The sequence below is a fragment of the Hyperolius riggenbachi genome, chromosome 4 (genome assembly GCF_040937935.1).
Source record: "Hyperolius riggenbachi isolate aHypRig1 chromosome 4, aHypRig1.pri, whole genome shotgun sequence".
In the NCBI taxonomy this organism is placed as follows: Eukaryota; Metazoa; Chordata; class Amphibia; order Anura; family Hyperoliidae; genus Hyperolius; species Hyperolius riggenbachi.
The window spans coordinates 390,008,193-390,022,207 of record NC_090649.1 but is presented as its reverse complement, the minus strand read 5'-3'; the positions used below and the strand labels follow the sequence as shown (position 1 = coordinate 390,022,207).

Sequence of the window (14,015 nt, the reverse complement as noted above, 5' to 3'; positions counted from 1 at the left end):
TCGAACACTTTATCGAACATTTGATAATTTACCTCATGAGTAAAAATCTAATTTTTAATTCACTAAGGTGTTATAGATTTATCAATTTTTTATCTATAAAATGTAAAGCTTAGTGAAGTCTTTTAAGCTATAAAACAAAGTAGAAATAATAACCCTTTGAACTTTCCTGCAGTAAAACATTATCTCAAGCTGTCTCTTCCTGTTTCTTGGCTGTTTGAAGTGCTTCAGAAAACAGGACTGTGTCCGGCCCAGTCGTTGAAATAGCTCAGAGCTCTTTTACATAACAAATGAGTTTTTTTTTTAACTCTTCCTGTACTGGAAAACAATGAGACCCTTTTCTTTGCTACTGATGGTCTATTTCTTAGCTGAACTGCACATACAATTCATTATCTCATAAATGTATTTTCTCTTCAGGCAGTATAATTTTAGCTTTGCTCCTTTTACCTTAATTACCCAGTCTTCTTCACATGAAAGTAAAAAAATAGAACATATTATTAACCTGATTTCATGTGAAAACACAGAAAATAAATCGGTAGATTTATCTGCGATAGATCGGAGGGCCAGTCAGCTCCACACTGAAGGGACTTTTTAAGAAAAATATATCTCACACGGGTCTTGCATTTTACTACCACTGGAAAATGCCAAGAATCACTTGCACTGTAATAAAACCCTTCCAATACTCCAGTGTTTCCTTCCACATCCCAAAAACATATATTAACAGGTTAACCAGCGCCAGCACACAAGAGTTTGCCGTCCATTTGCTACATAGAGATGAAACTAGCCTATAGCCTAACTGCTTGTGCAGTGTGCAGTGTCCTGTCTCCACTACTGCTTATAGCAAATCCAATATTCCAGTAAGAATGCAGAAAGAAAATATAATTTTTGCCAGGCTGACCCTTAAAATACAACAAATAAAAGACAGTAGTCTTACCAGTATGGAGTTCCAATGAAGGATTTCCGTTTGGCTATGGTGGCTGTAATCTGAGCAGACACTCCAAAATCCGCTGTAAGGCAAACAAGTTTGGTGTTTACATGTGACAATTAAAGGTTAAAGCTTCAATGAAATAATAAACTTCAATTACAACTCTATTGAAAAAATATGAAATAAGTTTGCAAAAGAGCCATGGGCCACAGTGCAAATTATACAAGGGGCCTCCTCCTCCAGCACTGTATACATTATACTTGCATGACAAATGCCAAAACCTTCATTCCAGTGTGACAGTGGCGTGAGCAGGGAAGGGAAACAGTTTGTTGATAATTATGGTGCCGCTAATCAAAGCAAAAGTAGAGGTGATCATCCTGTGGCCCACAATTCCAGTGCTGGGTCTCTGTAAGCATATTCGGCAAGGGCTTGTTGAATATGCCTACGTGGCTGCGCTCCCGTTCGAGTATGGGCGTGATTGTACCGTGTATGTGTGAGTACATGCATATGCCCAGTAACACAAAGCTGCTCATGCACAGCTGTTTCCTCCATGCCTGAGCAACTCCGTACTACTGGCCATGTGTGGACCTTACTCACACATGCACAGGTCATACTGATACATGAAAGCGAGCACAGCCATGGAGATGAAGAGGGTTTTGGCCAGTAACGCTAAGCTGGTGGAGGATCTGGGAAGTCTGTAGAGCATCCGGAGGCTACTCACTACTTAGGTATCTTATTAAAACATTTTTCTCCTGCCAGGTTTGCTTTAAACCTATGCGGCCAATGAAGAACTAATATATCATGGAGGCTAAAGGAAGGCACCAGATGGACCCCCTTGAGTCCAGGGGCCTTAGTGCAGTCTTGACCTCTGCATCCCTTACTGCTATGCCACTAATTAATTTTCAATGGAGCTTGATATCGCTGTTAAGGAGAAACTCAGACCAAGAATTGAACTTTATCCCAATTAGTAGCGGATACCCCCTTTTACATGAGAAATCTATGATCATGATATTGTGGTGAAACCCCTCCCACAAGAAACTATGAGGACCGTGGTACTCCTGGCAGTTTCCTGTCTGGGAACCTTGCTGCATTGTGGGAAATAGCTGTTTACAGCTGTTTCCAACTGCCAAAAAAACATGCAGCAGCTACATCACCTGCCAACAGTAAAAATGTCACCATGTAATAAATGTCAGACTGTAAATCAGGGATTTAAACGGTTTTACAATGGGCAAACACTGACTAAATCATGTATACATAATTATTGTAAAAATGAAGCACTTTTTTATTACATTATATTTACTGGAGTTCCTATTTAAGTATTTTTTTTAATAGCTATTACAAACCTGTTATAAATATTGCATAAACATTGGATATATTCTATGCATTAGTCCTAAACACAAGAGAGCTCCAGGCACACTTTAGCCATCCTTGACACAATGTCCAGCCAAAGTAAAATGGTGAGGACCAGTTTCCCAGAATGATAAATACAAAATGGTAGGAGAAGCCCATTTTGTGGACTGGAAAGGTTCCAATATAGTTACAAGTGGAGACAATGTTGGCATAATTCCTGTCTGTTGTCTGTTTGTTAGCTCCTATTGAGTGTGAGTTTGTAGTGATTGTGATGGTTAATTAGATGAAAATAATTCCTAGGTAATGCCCATTTTTATGGCAATTTATGCAGCTTGAAAACGGACCAATCAAATAAAGCCAAGGTGGGGTGTGCATTATTCTGCATCATCTTCAAATTAAGTTGCACTTTATTGACCATCCTGAGTTTTTTATTGTATGTTTGCCGCCTCAAAGCCCTAACAGGCCAAACTAGAAGGACTGATGTTACCGAGAACTCAATAAAACATACTTTAGGGGAAAAAGAGAACATGTAAGCATTATAGAAAAATACCAACCAAGACAAATATACTGGCTGCTTGCCTCAGAGGAATTGAGTTATAAAACAACTTCAATATACAAGAACAGCAACATAAACAAAGACTGTAAGGCAACATCAGGGATTACTTGTATCTCTGCAGTGTGAAAACATGTTCCTGTGTATAACCTGTAACATAATTCATCATGATACCATTGATCGTAACTTGGAATATTATCAGCAGCTCAAAGCTTTAATGTTATTGATTAGCAATATGCGCTGCCCATTCTATGATAAAGAACTTCTGTCTTGTGATCACTTTACTGCATTACAAAACACAGTGTGCAACGTGAGCATTACTAAATGGCCTCCGAGCTTTTATAGTGTAATCGATACAGGGCTTTGTGATGCTCGTTGCATGTTCCCATTTTGGAGTGACTCTGAACCACACATGCAGTTACAGTGATGTAGTGGTGCAGTTATACAAATGGAATGGAAGCGCTTCTGAGTATTTTTCTGACTGCCGGCGATTTCAAAAGTGCTTAGTGGTGACCCCACTACACCAATTTCATTTTTTTCAAAGTCGCAAACATGATGCTTGCAGAATTTTTTCAAAGATTGCACTTGTCTTAAAGAGAACCTGAGGTTGATCTTCGGGGGCAGATGGGACACACACAGAGGCATGTTGTCTACCTCCTGACATGGCTCTGTGTCTCCCAACCGCCGAGCCCCGCCCCACCACCGGCGCGCTATCATCCTCCCGAATTATTAGCTACAAGATTTGTCGCTAACTCAGAGGTAAACAAAGGGAGAGGGATTCCCTGTGCAAAACACCAGCCAGGAGTGTTCCTGCAGGGTTTCCTGAGCTACCATTGAGCAGCTCTCTCTTCCCTGGCCACGCCCCCTGCAGCTCCCCCACCTCCCTGCACGCTATGAGAGACACACAATCTCTCAGTGCAGTGTCGTGACCCAGAGGCCACAAAAGTGAAAGTGGGCCATTGCGGCTACCTGATCCACGGGAGCGGCGGTTCTTGCGGCTACCTGATCCGCTCAGTCCCGCAGATCAGGTAGCTTACTTTTTTTCATTTTTTGAGCCCACCTCGGGTTTTCTTTAAAGGAAACCTGAAACGAAACGTATAAGAAGGCTGCCATGTTTATTTGCTTTTAAACAATACCAGTTGCCTGATCTATTTGTAGTGACTGAATCACACTGGAAACAAGCATGCGGCTACTGTCAGAAGCACCTGATCTGATGCATGCTTGTTCAGGGTCCATGGCTATCAGTTTCAGAAGCAAAGGCTCAGCAGGATAGCCAGGTGACTGGTATTGCTTAAAGAGAACCTGAAGTGAAAGCAATATGGAGGCTGCCATATTTATTTCCTTTTTAACAATACCAGTTGCCTGGCAGTACTTCTGAACCTGTGTCTATAATACTTTTAGCCACAGACCGTGAGCAAGCATGCACCAGATCAGGTACTCTGTACTCAGTTGACTCAGGTTCTACTGAATTAGTTGTATGCTTGTTCCAGGGTTTTGACTCAGACACTACTTATGCCAGAAGATCAACAGGGCTGCCAGGCAGCTGGCTTTGTTTACAAGGAAATGAATATGGCAGGTTCCATATCCCTCTCACCTTTGGTTCCCTTTAAAAGGTAATAAATATGTCAGCCTCCATATCCCTCTCACTTAAAGGAGTCATCAGGGCAAATCTAGTAAAACGAGTGGTACTTACTGGGGGCTTCCTCCAGCCCCAAGCTCCCAGGACCTCCCTTGCCGCAGCTCTGCCCGCAGCCGTTCGGCGGAGCTCTGACCCAGTCCCCGGCGATGACGTCAGAGCGACCTGGAGGTCGCTCTGTACTGCGCCTGCACAATCGGCGCTGTCAATCACCGCCACGTGGGCCGGAGCGGACTGCGCAGGTTTCCTTTTAGGGAAATAGGAATGTGACAAAATTTCAAACATCTACAAAAGCGGAAACAAAAAGCCCACAATTTTTTGGGCAAAACACTGGGAATCGCTTGTTAAAAATGCACTACAAATTTGCTCAGGGGTTGCGATTGCAGTTGGCGATTTGCAGTGCGAGCTAGGCCTTACAGACTACACTAAGCATGTCATATGTGGGGTACTTTGCACCAACAGTGACATCAATGAAAAGTGGCAGGGCAGCCTCTTTGTGTTATGGACCAATTTAAGAGATGGCTTCTGACAGATCATAGTTACTCCACTGTGAAGCAAGACCTCTTGCAGCAGTTGCTTACAGGAAATGTGACTTGTAGTGGAGATAGCTAGCACATCAGCCATGCAAGACGTACATTTATTTTCAATGCTAGAATCCTAGCGCTATTTATTTGGGCATAGTATATCACTGCAATATCCGAATCTGACCTATCCTTAACCCGAAGCTATTTCTAACTCGTGTACTTTAACCTAACACTAATCCTGAACTACAACCTCACACTAAACACTCTTACATCAAACCTTGCTTGACCTATTCTCTGAAACTAATGATACTTACCTATTACCAGTACTAGTAGTAAGGAACCTTATCAATAGCAGCCTTGCCTACGCTCGGTTGAACACTGGCGAGTTTCCACAGAGAGAGCATTGTGCAGTGCAAGTCATTATTTAGGTACGTACACACGCACTACTATAAGGAACGACGGGTCCGTCCGACCCTCCCGCTGGGCAGGCGTTCCAGCGACAGTAGAGCGTGTGAACAGTCTGTAGGCAGACTGATAACACTGTTTCTGAACGATCCGCTGAGCAGATTATTACCAAAACAATAAAACACTCAGGTACAGTAACACTACGAATCCAGCCAACCAGTTTCTATAGCATTTTCATACTGTGCATTTTATTAAAAATATTTAATTATGATGGTAATGAAGGCTGGGCAAAAGGATTTCATTTGCTACAAAAAAATGTAGAAAAATGTAAATGCTTACCTAAAGACTATCAGCTTAGGGTACGATCTGATACAATGCTCATTAAGTGCCACACTGGCAGAGCATTCACTTACAGTCCCAAAGGTCATGCACTGCACAATATTTTGAATACATTAGATAGTTGATTTGATAAACATACCGTATTGAAATGAACAAAATGGCATAGTGCTTAGCACTTTCATATTGCAATGCTGAGTTCCCAGTTCAAATCCAAGCCAGGGCACTACCTGCATGAAGTTTGTATGTTCTTTGTGTCTGCGTCAGTTTCCTCCGGACACTCCGGTTTCCTCCCACATCCCAAAAACATACAGATAAGTTAATTGGCTTTCCCCTAAATTGGCCATAGACTATGATGGACATATGACTCTGGTAGGGATTAGACTCTGAGCCTCTCTGAAGGGCAGTTAAGTGACAAGACAATATACTCTTGTACAGTGCTGGGGAAGATGTCAGTGCTGTATAAACACTAAATAATAATAATGCGCAAGGAGAAGCATGGGAATAGCTGAATAGGTGTGCCCAGCATCAATTAGTACAAAGGTAGCCATGGCATCAAATGATTGTAACTAGTGGATGGTCTGGAGGATTGGGGGCTCATGCCAATAGAGCTTGGGGACATATTTCCTCTTTTTCTTCTTTCTTTCCTTTGCTCTTCTTTTTCTAACATGCTTTACCTAGTTTCTGGCCCGTGTATTTTTATTGATCTCCAGCAGCCATGACAGCATAGGCCCTACTACTGCACCAGTCACAGGAGTACTGACTTGTGGAGCCAGCTAGAGCATGGGAGATTACTTATCTTATGAGTGTGGGTGTAGATATGCTACTGTTTCGCATATGTGATATGGGACCTGAGAGACCAACATTATCTGATTGTGACTGTTTGCTGCTTGATTTACTCTATAGTACTTTCGAAAAAACTTAAAAATTCAATAAACATTTGTAATAGAAAGGTAGCCCTCTTGTGGTGGTGGTTTATCAACTTTTAAACAAGTTTCTGCTGACATCTGATCTAAGTCAAATGGTGCAAGGCAGTAAAGCAATCACTACTGTCCAATTAATCTCCAAAGAGTTATAGATGATGTGCTGGATCAGGTACCTTGGCCACCTTAAATTAGAGATCTGCAAATGCCTATGTAGAGCACTGCAGCTTAGCTGGGACAACACTTCTAGTGTTTCAGAAAGCTTTTTTCCTTTACTACACTATTTTATGTTTAGTTTAAGGTGTAAAGGCCCATACACACGGCATACATTTGTCTGTAGTTGTGAGGGAGCGACAAACAGACAACAGCATATTTATGGCAGCGACAATTCGAGTTCGTGACAGTTGTACAAACGTGACAACAGAAAGAGTGAAGACACAACGGACGCTGTCTGCCACAGACTACGTATAGTAGTAGTACTATGGTAGCGACTCTGCTGTCTGTAGAAGACTTTTGTACACACTACAGGACACCAACAGACTAAGGGCTCGTTCAGACTATGCGTGCTGCCGTGCACATTTTGGCAGCACGCATAGTGTGCGACACGCAAGAACAGTAGAAGCATAGACAGCCCTTCTACCGTTCCCATCATATGTGCTACGCAGCAGTGCGATGCGCAATTGCACTGCTGCATCCATTTTTGGGAATCGCAGCGCAGATACCATTCACTGTAGTGAATGGGATCTGCAGCGTAGCGCATAGTAGCGCAGATGGCGTGCGAACGTACGCGTTGCGTTCCGATCCGATCGCACAGCCATCTGTGCTGAATGATGTGAACGAGGCCTAAGCGACGGTTCGTGAGACAAAAGTCACAAGAGATTCACCAGTTGAATCATTTAAACATGGCGATGTCTGCAGACAGACTTTGTCGCTTGCCGTGTCCACACGAACAAACCGTTGCACAAACGGTCGTTCAACATGTCTGTACAGACATTTTTACGCCGTGTGTATGGGCCTTAACTCTAGCCAAAATCTCCCAGTTCCAGAAAAATGTGGAGAAGTGCTATAACCTGTTACTATCGGTGTCCCCTGAGACTTCTGCTTCTTTCCTGTTCTTAGTAACCCTGTCACCATGACAGTTAGAGACAGAAATCCTATTCACAGGAACACAGACGGTGATAAAAACTGGAATCAAGTCATGTTCTACTCTTCAGTACACCACTCAATAAAATGTTTTATTACTGTTTGTGTGCCAATTAGAGAGCTTTCAGCTCACTTTGGTGTCCATCAAAACAGAGAGGAACAATCTTTGTAACCAAAACACAAACAGCAATACAAATCTGACAAATGTTCTAATTCGTCTACCAATTCTGTCCACAAAAAAGCATTTCTGGCTGGCATTCCACTTTCAGTGAAGCAGTGGCTAGCTGCTTGATTATCTTGGTGCTGTGATACTTAGGATAAACATAAATAGTCTCCTTTCAGCAAGTGATACCTCTGATGAGAGCACTGAATTAATCAGGCTATATATAGCATTGGCATGACTTCAGCAGACTACATACACTGCGGATCCTTGACAGCACTCATTATCACACACAGACCAAAACTGCTGTCAGTCAGCTGCCATTCTCCTTTTGTAGTCTATAGTAATTTACCTGTGCATTAACCCATTAGTGCCAGACGTATGTAACCGCGGTAACGCATGCTGTGCTAATGGGATAAGGCCTGTACTCCTCCCTGCGCTAGTAAGGCACGGAACACACTTGACAGTTTTCGTACGCGTTTTCTGCACTGAAAAACTGAGAACTCATGTTAATCAACGGGCTAGTTCACATTTAATGTGTTCTTAGCGCGCAGAAAAAAACTGACATTCTGCATCATGATTCTGCACATTTTGTCAGTTTTATCTATCAATTACATCAGCTGCTGTGAAAAAAATGCACGTTTTCCTGTATAGAAACACACTTGGTGTGCAGAAAAAGTATGCAGAAAAATGCGCGCTGAAAACTGAAAGACAAGTGTGTTCCCTGCCTGACAGTAAATTTGCCCTGTACATAACAACTTTACCAGAGTTTACTGCAAAAGGCCCTATTAGGCAATGTGTATACAGGAAAGAAGACACTTGCATGGTAAATTTTTAGCCCATAGCTCGAGCCATTGAGCAAGCTGGGAAAATTTTCCAGGTCCCTATTTTTTTACCAAATTGATAAAAAGGCAGGAAGTGGACTTACATTAGTTTCCCCCAATATTCTCCACAGAAGTGACACAAGCATCCAGCTAAGCCAATATTTCCTGTGTACAGTCCCTGTTTAAAGGCAGCTGGTTTGCGCCTGCACGTCACAGACATTATCCTCTGAGGTGGGAAACCAGCTTTTCTGTGTAACAACTGGACTGCATCACATTCATTTATTTAAAAAAGTAAAAATGTGCAGATAAGGAGGAGCGTGAAACATCTGTGCTTTCAGGAATGTGATTATCATAAACCAAAGAGTAGTACATTTTGCCAGCTAACTGCCAGTAATTCAAAAAAGGATGTGTTATAAATAACCTAAATATAGCCTTGGAAAGCTATTTGGGTGACTCAGCGCACACAAAGATGCTAAAGCTTGTACACAGCGTCAATTCAACATTTCTTCTCAAGTGGTTTAACTTTTAAGCTGCTGAGATAAGTAGCTACAGCCACATAAATGGAACAGTACCACGTTCAGTGTGGTCAGAATAAAATCTAACAGCCTGTTCTATGATTTACTTAACATCCTGAACGTCTTGCCCAGAAACTGTGGCATACAAGATTTGTACTTTGCTGTGCGACCCTAAAGGAAATCCGAGGAACAAGCATGCACAACAGATAGTGGAGGCATAGAAACCTGGGATCTTCCAAAAAGCGACCCAAACTGATAATCCCCACCATAGGGGGTTGTAAGGTAACTTGGGAGGGGAGGAGGCGCCTCAAAAAGTATAAAATACTTAAAGGAATAGTATCGATTCACATATTTTTTTCAATTGACACAGGAATTGTTTGGCAAGTGCTGCTAAGCACTGGTGTATACATTTTAGTAGAAACTTCTTTGTTTACTGTTAGCAAAATACTTTCAATCTTTACTGACGCCAAAACTGACCGCTGACTGAGCCATGAGGAGAGGGAAAATTCCCCTCACACTTGATCAGTTAACTCTGTGTAGCTCTGTGTGTGACAGAGAAGAGAGCATCCAACAGCTGCAGCTCATGTGTCCTGTGTTTCTGACTGACCTGTCTGGAGAGAGAAGAGGAAATGTAACTAATTCTCACAGCTTTTCATACTGTTTTTGCTTTCAGAGTTTGATATGTTTGAGATTTGCTTTCTGTAGTCTGATATGCAACTCTGGCTGTGCATTGAAGCAGACACCCCTTCTGCAATTGATTTGTCCCAATATAGCTAAATCCTACCCTCAATAAATTACAGCTTTTGCCTCTGATATTTAACATGAAAAGTAGGAAAATGTTTACACAGCTACTTAGACATTATTTGCACACTGTCATTTTAGAACACTTGGGTATCGATAGTATTCTTTTAAAGAGAACCTGAGACGGCGAGGGAAAGAAAAATTATACATACCTTGGGCTTCCTTCAGCCCCTCCAGGCTTATCACTCCTTCCCGTGGCCAGGAGCGTTTTGCACCACAGAAGCGTATGGGGAGCCTGCACGGCCGAACTGCGCCTGCGCCGACTGGTCCCGGCCGGAGGACTTTTGGGGGCTGATTCCAGAAGATCCAGGAGTCTAGAGGGGGCTGGAGGAAACCCTATGTATGTATACATTTTCCCTCTCTCTGTCTCAGGTACACTTAAGGAATACTATCGATTCACATATTTTTTTCAATTGACACAGGAATTGTTTGGGAAGTGCTGCTAAGTACTGGTGTATACATTTTAGTAGCAACTTCTTTGTTTACTGTTATCAAAATACATTCAAAGTTTACTGAACTGACCGCTGACTGAGCCATGAGGAGAGGAGAAATTCCCCTCACACTTGATCAGTTACCCTATGTGTAACTCTGTGTGTGACAGAGAGAACAGCTGCAGCTCCTGTGGCCTGTGTTTCTGACTGAAGTGTCTGAAGAGAGCAAAGGAAATGTAACTAATTGTCACAGCTTTTTCATACTGTTTTTGCTTTCAGAGTTTAATATCTTTGATATTTGCTTTCTGTAGTCTGATATGCAACTCTGGCTGTGCATTGAAGCAGACACCCCTTCTGCAATTGATTTGTCCCAATATAGCTAAATCCTACCCTCAATAAATTACAGTTTTTGCCTCTGATATTTAACATGAAAAGTAGGAAAATGTTTACACAGCTACTTAGACATTATTTGTACATTGTCATTTTAGAACACTTGGGTATCGATAGTATTCCTTTAAAAACGGTTTAAAAGGTAAGAACAACTTACCTCAGGACAGTGGCATAGCTAGAGATCATGGGGCCCCATAGCAAAACTTTCATAGGGCCCTCAGATGTAGGCACTCTTAAGCAATGCAACCTGCCCCTACCCCATGGATATGAGTTAATTGGGCAATTTACATTCTCTACATTGCATATAGTCAATGGGAACTAAGACAAACTCAGAGGGTGGAGACACATAACAGTTAATACTGAATACATTAAGTACCAAATGGGCCCCCTCTGCTCCAGGGCCCCATAGCAGCTGCTATGGCTATTGCCAGGCCCCTGCCTCAGGATGACACACAGTTTAAGGTAGACAACAAAAACACCTTTCATGGGAGACAACCTGCTTCTTCTGGTCAGTAAGTAGTGTCTTAGTGCAAGTACCACAGGGCTTGGAGCGTCTCTCAAACTACCTCTTTTTTTACCCTAAACCATGTGTCTTCCTAAGGCAAATACCTCTTACTTTTTAGTTTTAAAGTGTTTTATACTTTCGGGCTGCCTCCTTCCCTCCCAAAATGCAGAGCAGATGTCTCTGACTCAAGTCTGACTAGCTTAGCTGCATGCTTGTTTTAGGTGGGTAATCAACACACTACTGGCCAGAAAGATGAGCAGGACTGCTAGCCAACTGGTATTGAACAACAAATCCTTCAGTTCAGGTGTATAGATTATAGGGATTAATGATTACTCTTTCTTATGCGAAATAGGTGAATGTAAAACATAGTTATTTCACAGGGGTTCCTAGCAGAAGCCATGCTTGCTGCCAGACAGTGGTTTAGTCCAGGTGTGGAAAATAATTAACAAACCCCTGTGAAGATAATCACTCCTGCAGCAAGATGGGAGGTTTACAGGCAGTCTGCACCCCAGAATGAGAGAATACAGATATCAGTTGTGCAAAGAAATGTAATTTTATCTTCTGCCATTTTTAGAATATCATAGTTTGCTGCAAGTGAAAAAATGCTTTTTAAATAACTTTCAACAATAAAAGTGTTAGCAAGCACCAATATACGTCTGCATCAATTTTTAAAAGTGGAGTTTTGTTTTAAGTGTTAGATGTGAGCAGAATCTTCTCCTAATATGCAAGCCCTCCACTGAATCGGGAATCGGAATCTGTGCTAGAAAATTAAAGGCACAAGTTGTCAATCAAATAAGTCATCAGTAGTGGCTTTAATTTGCAAGAATGGCTTTTGCTTCAGACTGCGAATAAGCTGGGTGTCACTAACAGTTATGCCACAAGTTGTCAGGATGGCACATAGAGAGGACTTCAGGTAGTGCCTATTACTAGAAACACGTCAAACACTCACATTGCTCCTTCCTTCCTCTCAGCTCTCTCCAGCCTTCCCTTGACATATCTGACACTGGTCCCAGCTAAGGAGTACCATATGTGGCACATATCTCCTTGAATACAAAAGGCAGACACACCTCCTAATATCACTGAACCCATCAGGACCCAACTCTCTGCACTATGCCTTAACTGATGCAGGTTGTACTAACATACCAAGTAAGCAAGGGCGTAACTAGAGGGGAGCAGCCCCTGCAATTGCAGAGGACCCCAGAGCTTTACGGGGCCCCCACTACTGACCTTCCCTTCCTCTGATACAGGGGTCTCTATACTTCAGATCAGGTGTTTTTGTGGCTAAGATTGTAATAGATGTGACGATCATGATGGCCACCAGGACTCCGACTCCATAGCCCTGATGGCCACACTTGTTAATGACCCTTGCAAGATGTGCCCCCAGGTTGTGAAGGTCACCAAGGGGAGGCAAGGAAAGGGGTATTAACAATGGGGGGCCCCATCAAAAATGTGCTGGTGGGCCCCATGAATTGTATTTACACCACTGCAAGAAGGTACTGAGTATGTTGTCCCAACTACCATGTATGAGTTAAAGAAACAAGGGGCAATCAGACTCATCACAAAACGATTCTCCATCTAGTTTGATAATAATCTCTGGTCAGAAGTGCTCATTATTATCATTCCTTTGGTAGAACTATGGTGGAAAAGCTTGCCCCATTGAACTTTGTTTGAATTCGACTGCGTATGGCTGTTTTCAGTCTCTCACATCCCCAGAACCCAGAGCAGCCACGGTAACTGGCAGATAAGCTATACTCCCCACTTCATGTTTCTGGAGCAAGATGGGTGTAATCTGCTGGAGCAACTCAGGACGAGGCACAGAGCAAATGTCTTCTCTGTACCAGCATCCGTCAAACATCTGTGCTGGACAGTTCTGCTATAAAGCATAACAATCATAACAATTTGTTCAATGTACTTTTTATTCAGCGCACACGTCATTCTATCAACAGTCTATAAAAAGCCCTGTCTATGCATTGTGAAAAGCATTTATATTAGAGAACACAGGTTAGCTGAGATGACCTGCCAGCGCTGAATCAACCTTCTTCCATGGCAACCTGTTTAAAAAAAAGTTGGTTCTCTTTACTGTAACTAATGTAGTGTACTAAAAGCCAATGCCCATTCTACTCTACAGTTAATGAACATCATCTCAGGATGAACAAACACATAAAGGAAATATAAGTGCAAAAAATACCCATTTAGGCGCAGTTCACAAGGACTTTCAGTGGCATCACCTTTAGCCAATGCTAAATGACTCCTTTAGGGGGCACAGAAGCGCCGCAAGAAGAACTCCCACGCCGCCGTTCTCAGTCTTCTGCAGCGCCAGTGCCGGGTCCCCGCACTTCGGCTCCAGTCTACGCAGGAGAAGTGCGCTCTTTGTGTATCTCTCGAGCAGATGCTGGAGAGATGCGTAGAGGACGCACTTCTCTTACTTCAGACTGGCTCCGACTGACAGCAGTGCGAGGACCCGGTTCCGGAGCTGCAGGAAGACTGAGGACGGCGGCGTGGGAGCGACCGGAGCGTATGGGGCTGGAGGAAGCCCCAGGTATGTATAAATCTTTTTATTTATATGAGCTCTGGTACACTAAGATAATTCTCTGGCC

At 42.7% G+C, this 14,015-nt stretch overlaps 1 protein-coding gene across 6 annotated transcripts in view; it reads right to left on the bottom strand.

Annotated features, from left to right (window-relative positions):
• MAP4K3 (mitogen-activated protein kinase kinase kinase kinase 3) overlaps positions 1–14,015 on the bottom strand; it is a 391,382-nt gene that overhangs the window by 160,120 nt on the left and 217,247 nt on the right. For all 6 annotated transcript variants that reach the window (XM_068232153.1, XM_068232154.1, XM_068232156.1 and 3 more), the window contains one exon: positions 932–1,004. In XM_068232153.1, coding sequence (XP_068088254.1) covers positions 932–1,004 — 73 coding nt within the window. The remainder of the gene's footprint in view (positions 1–931; positions 1,005–14,015) is intronic.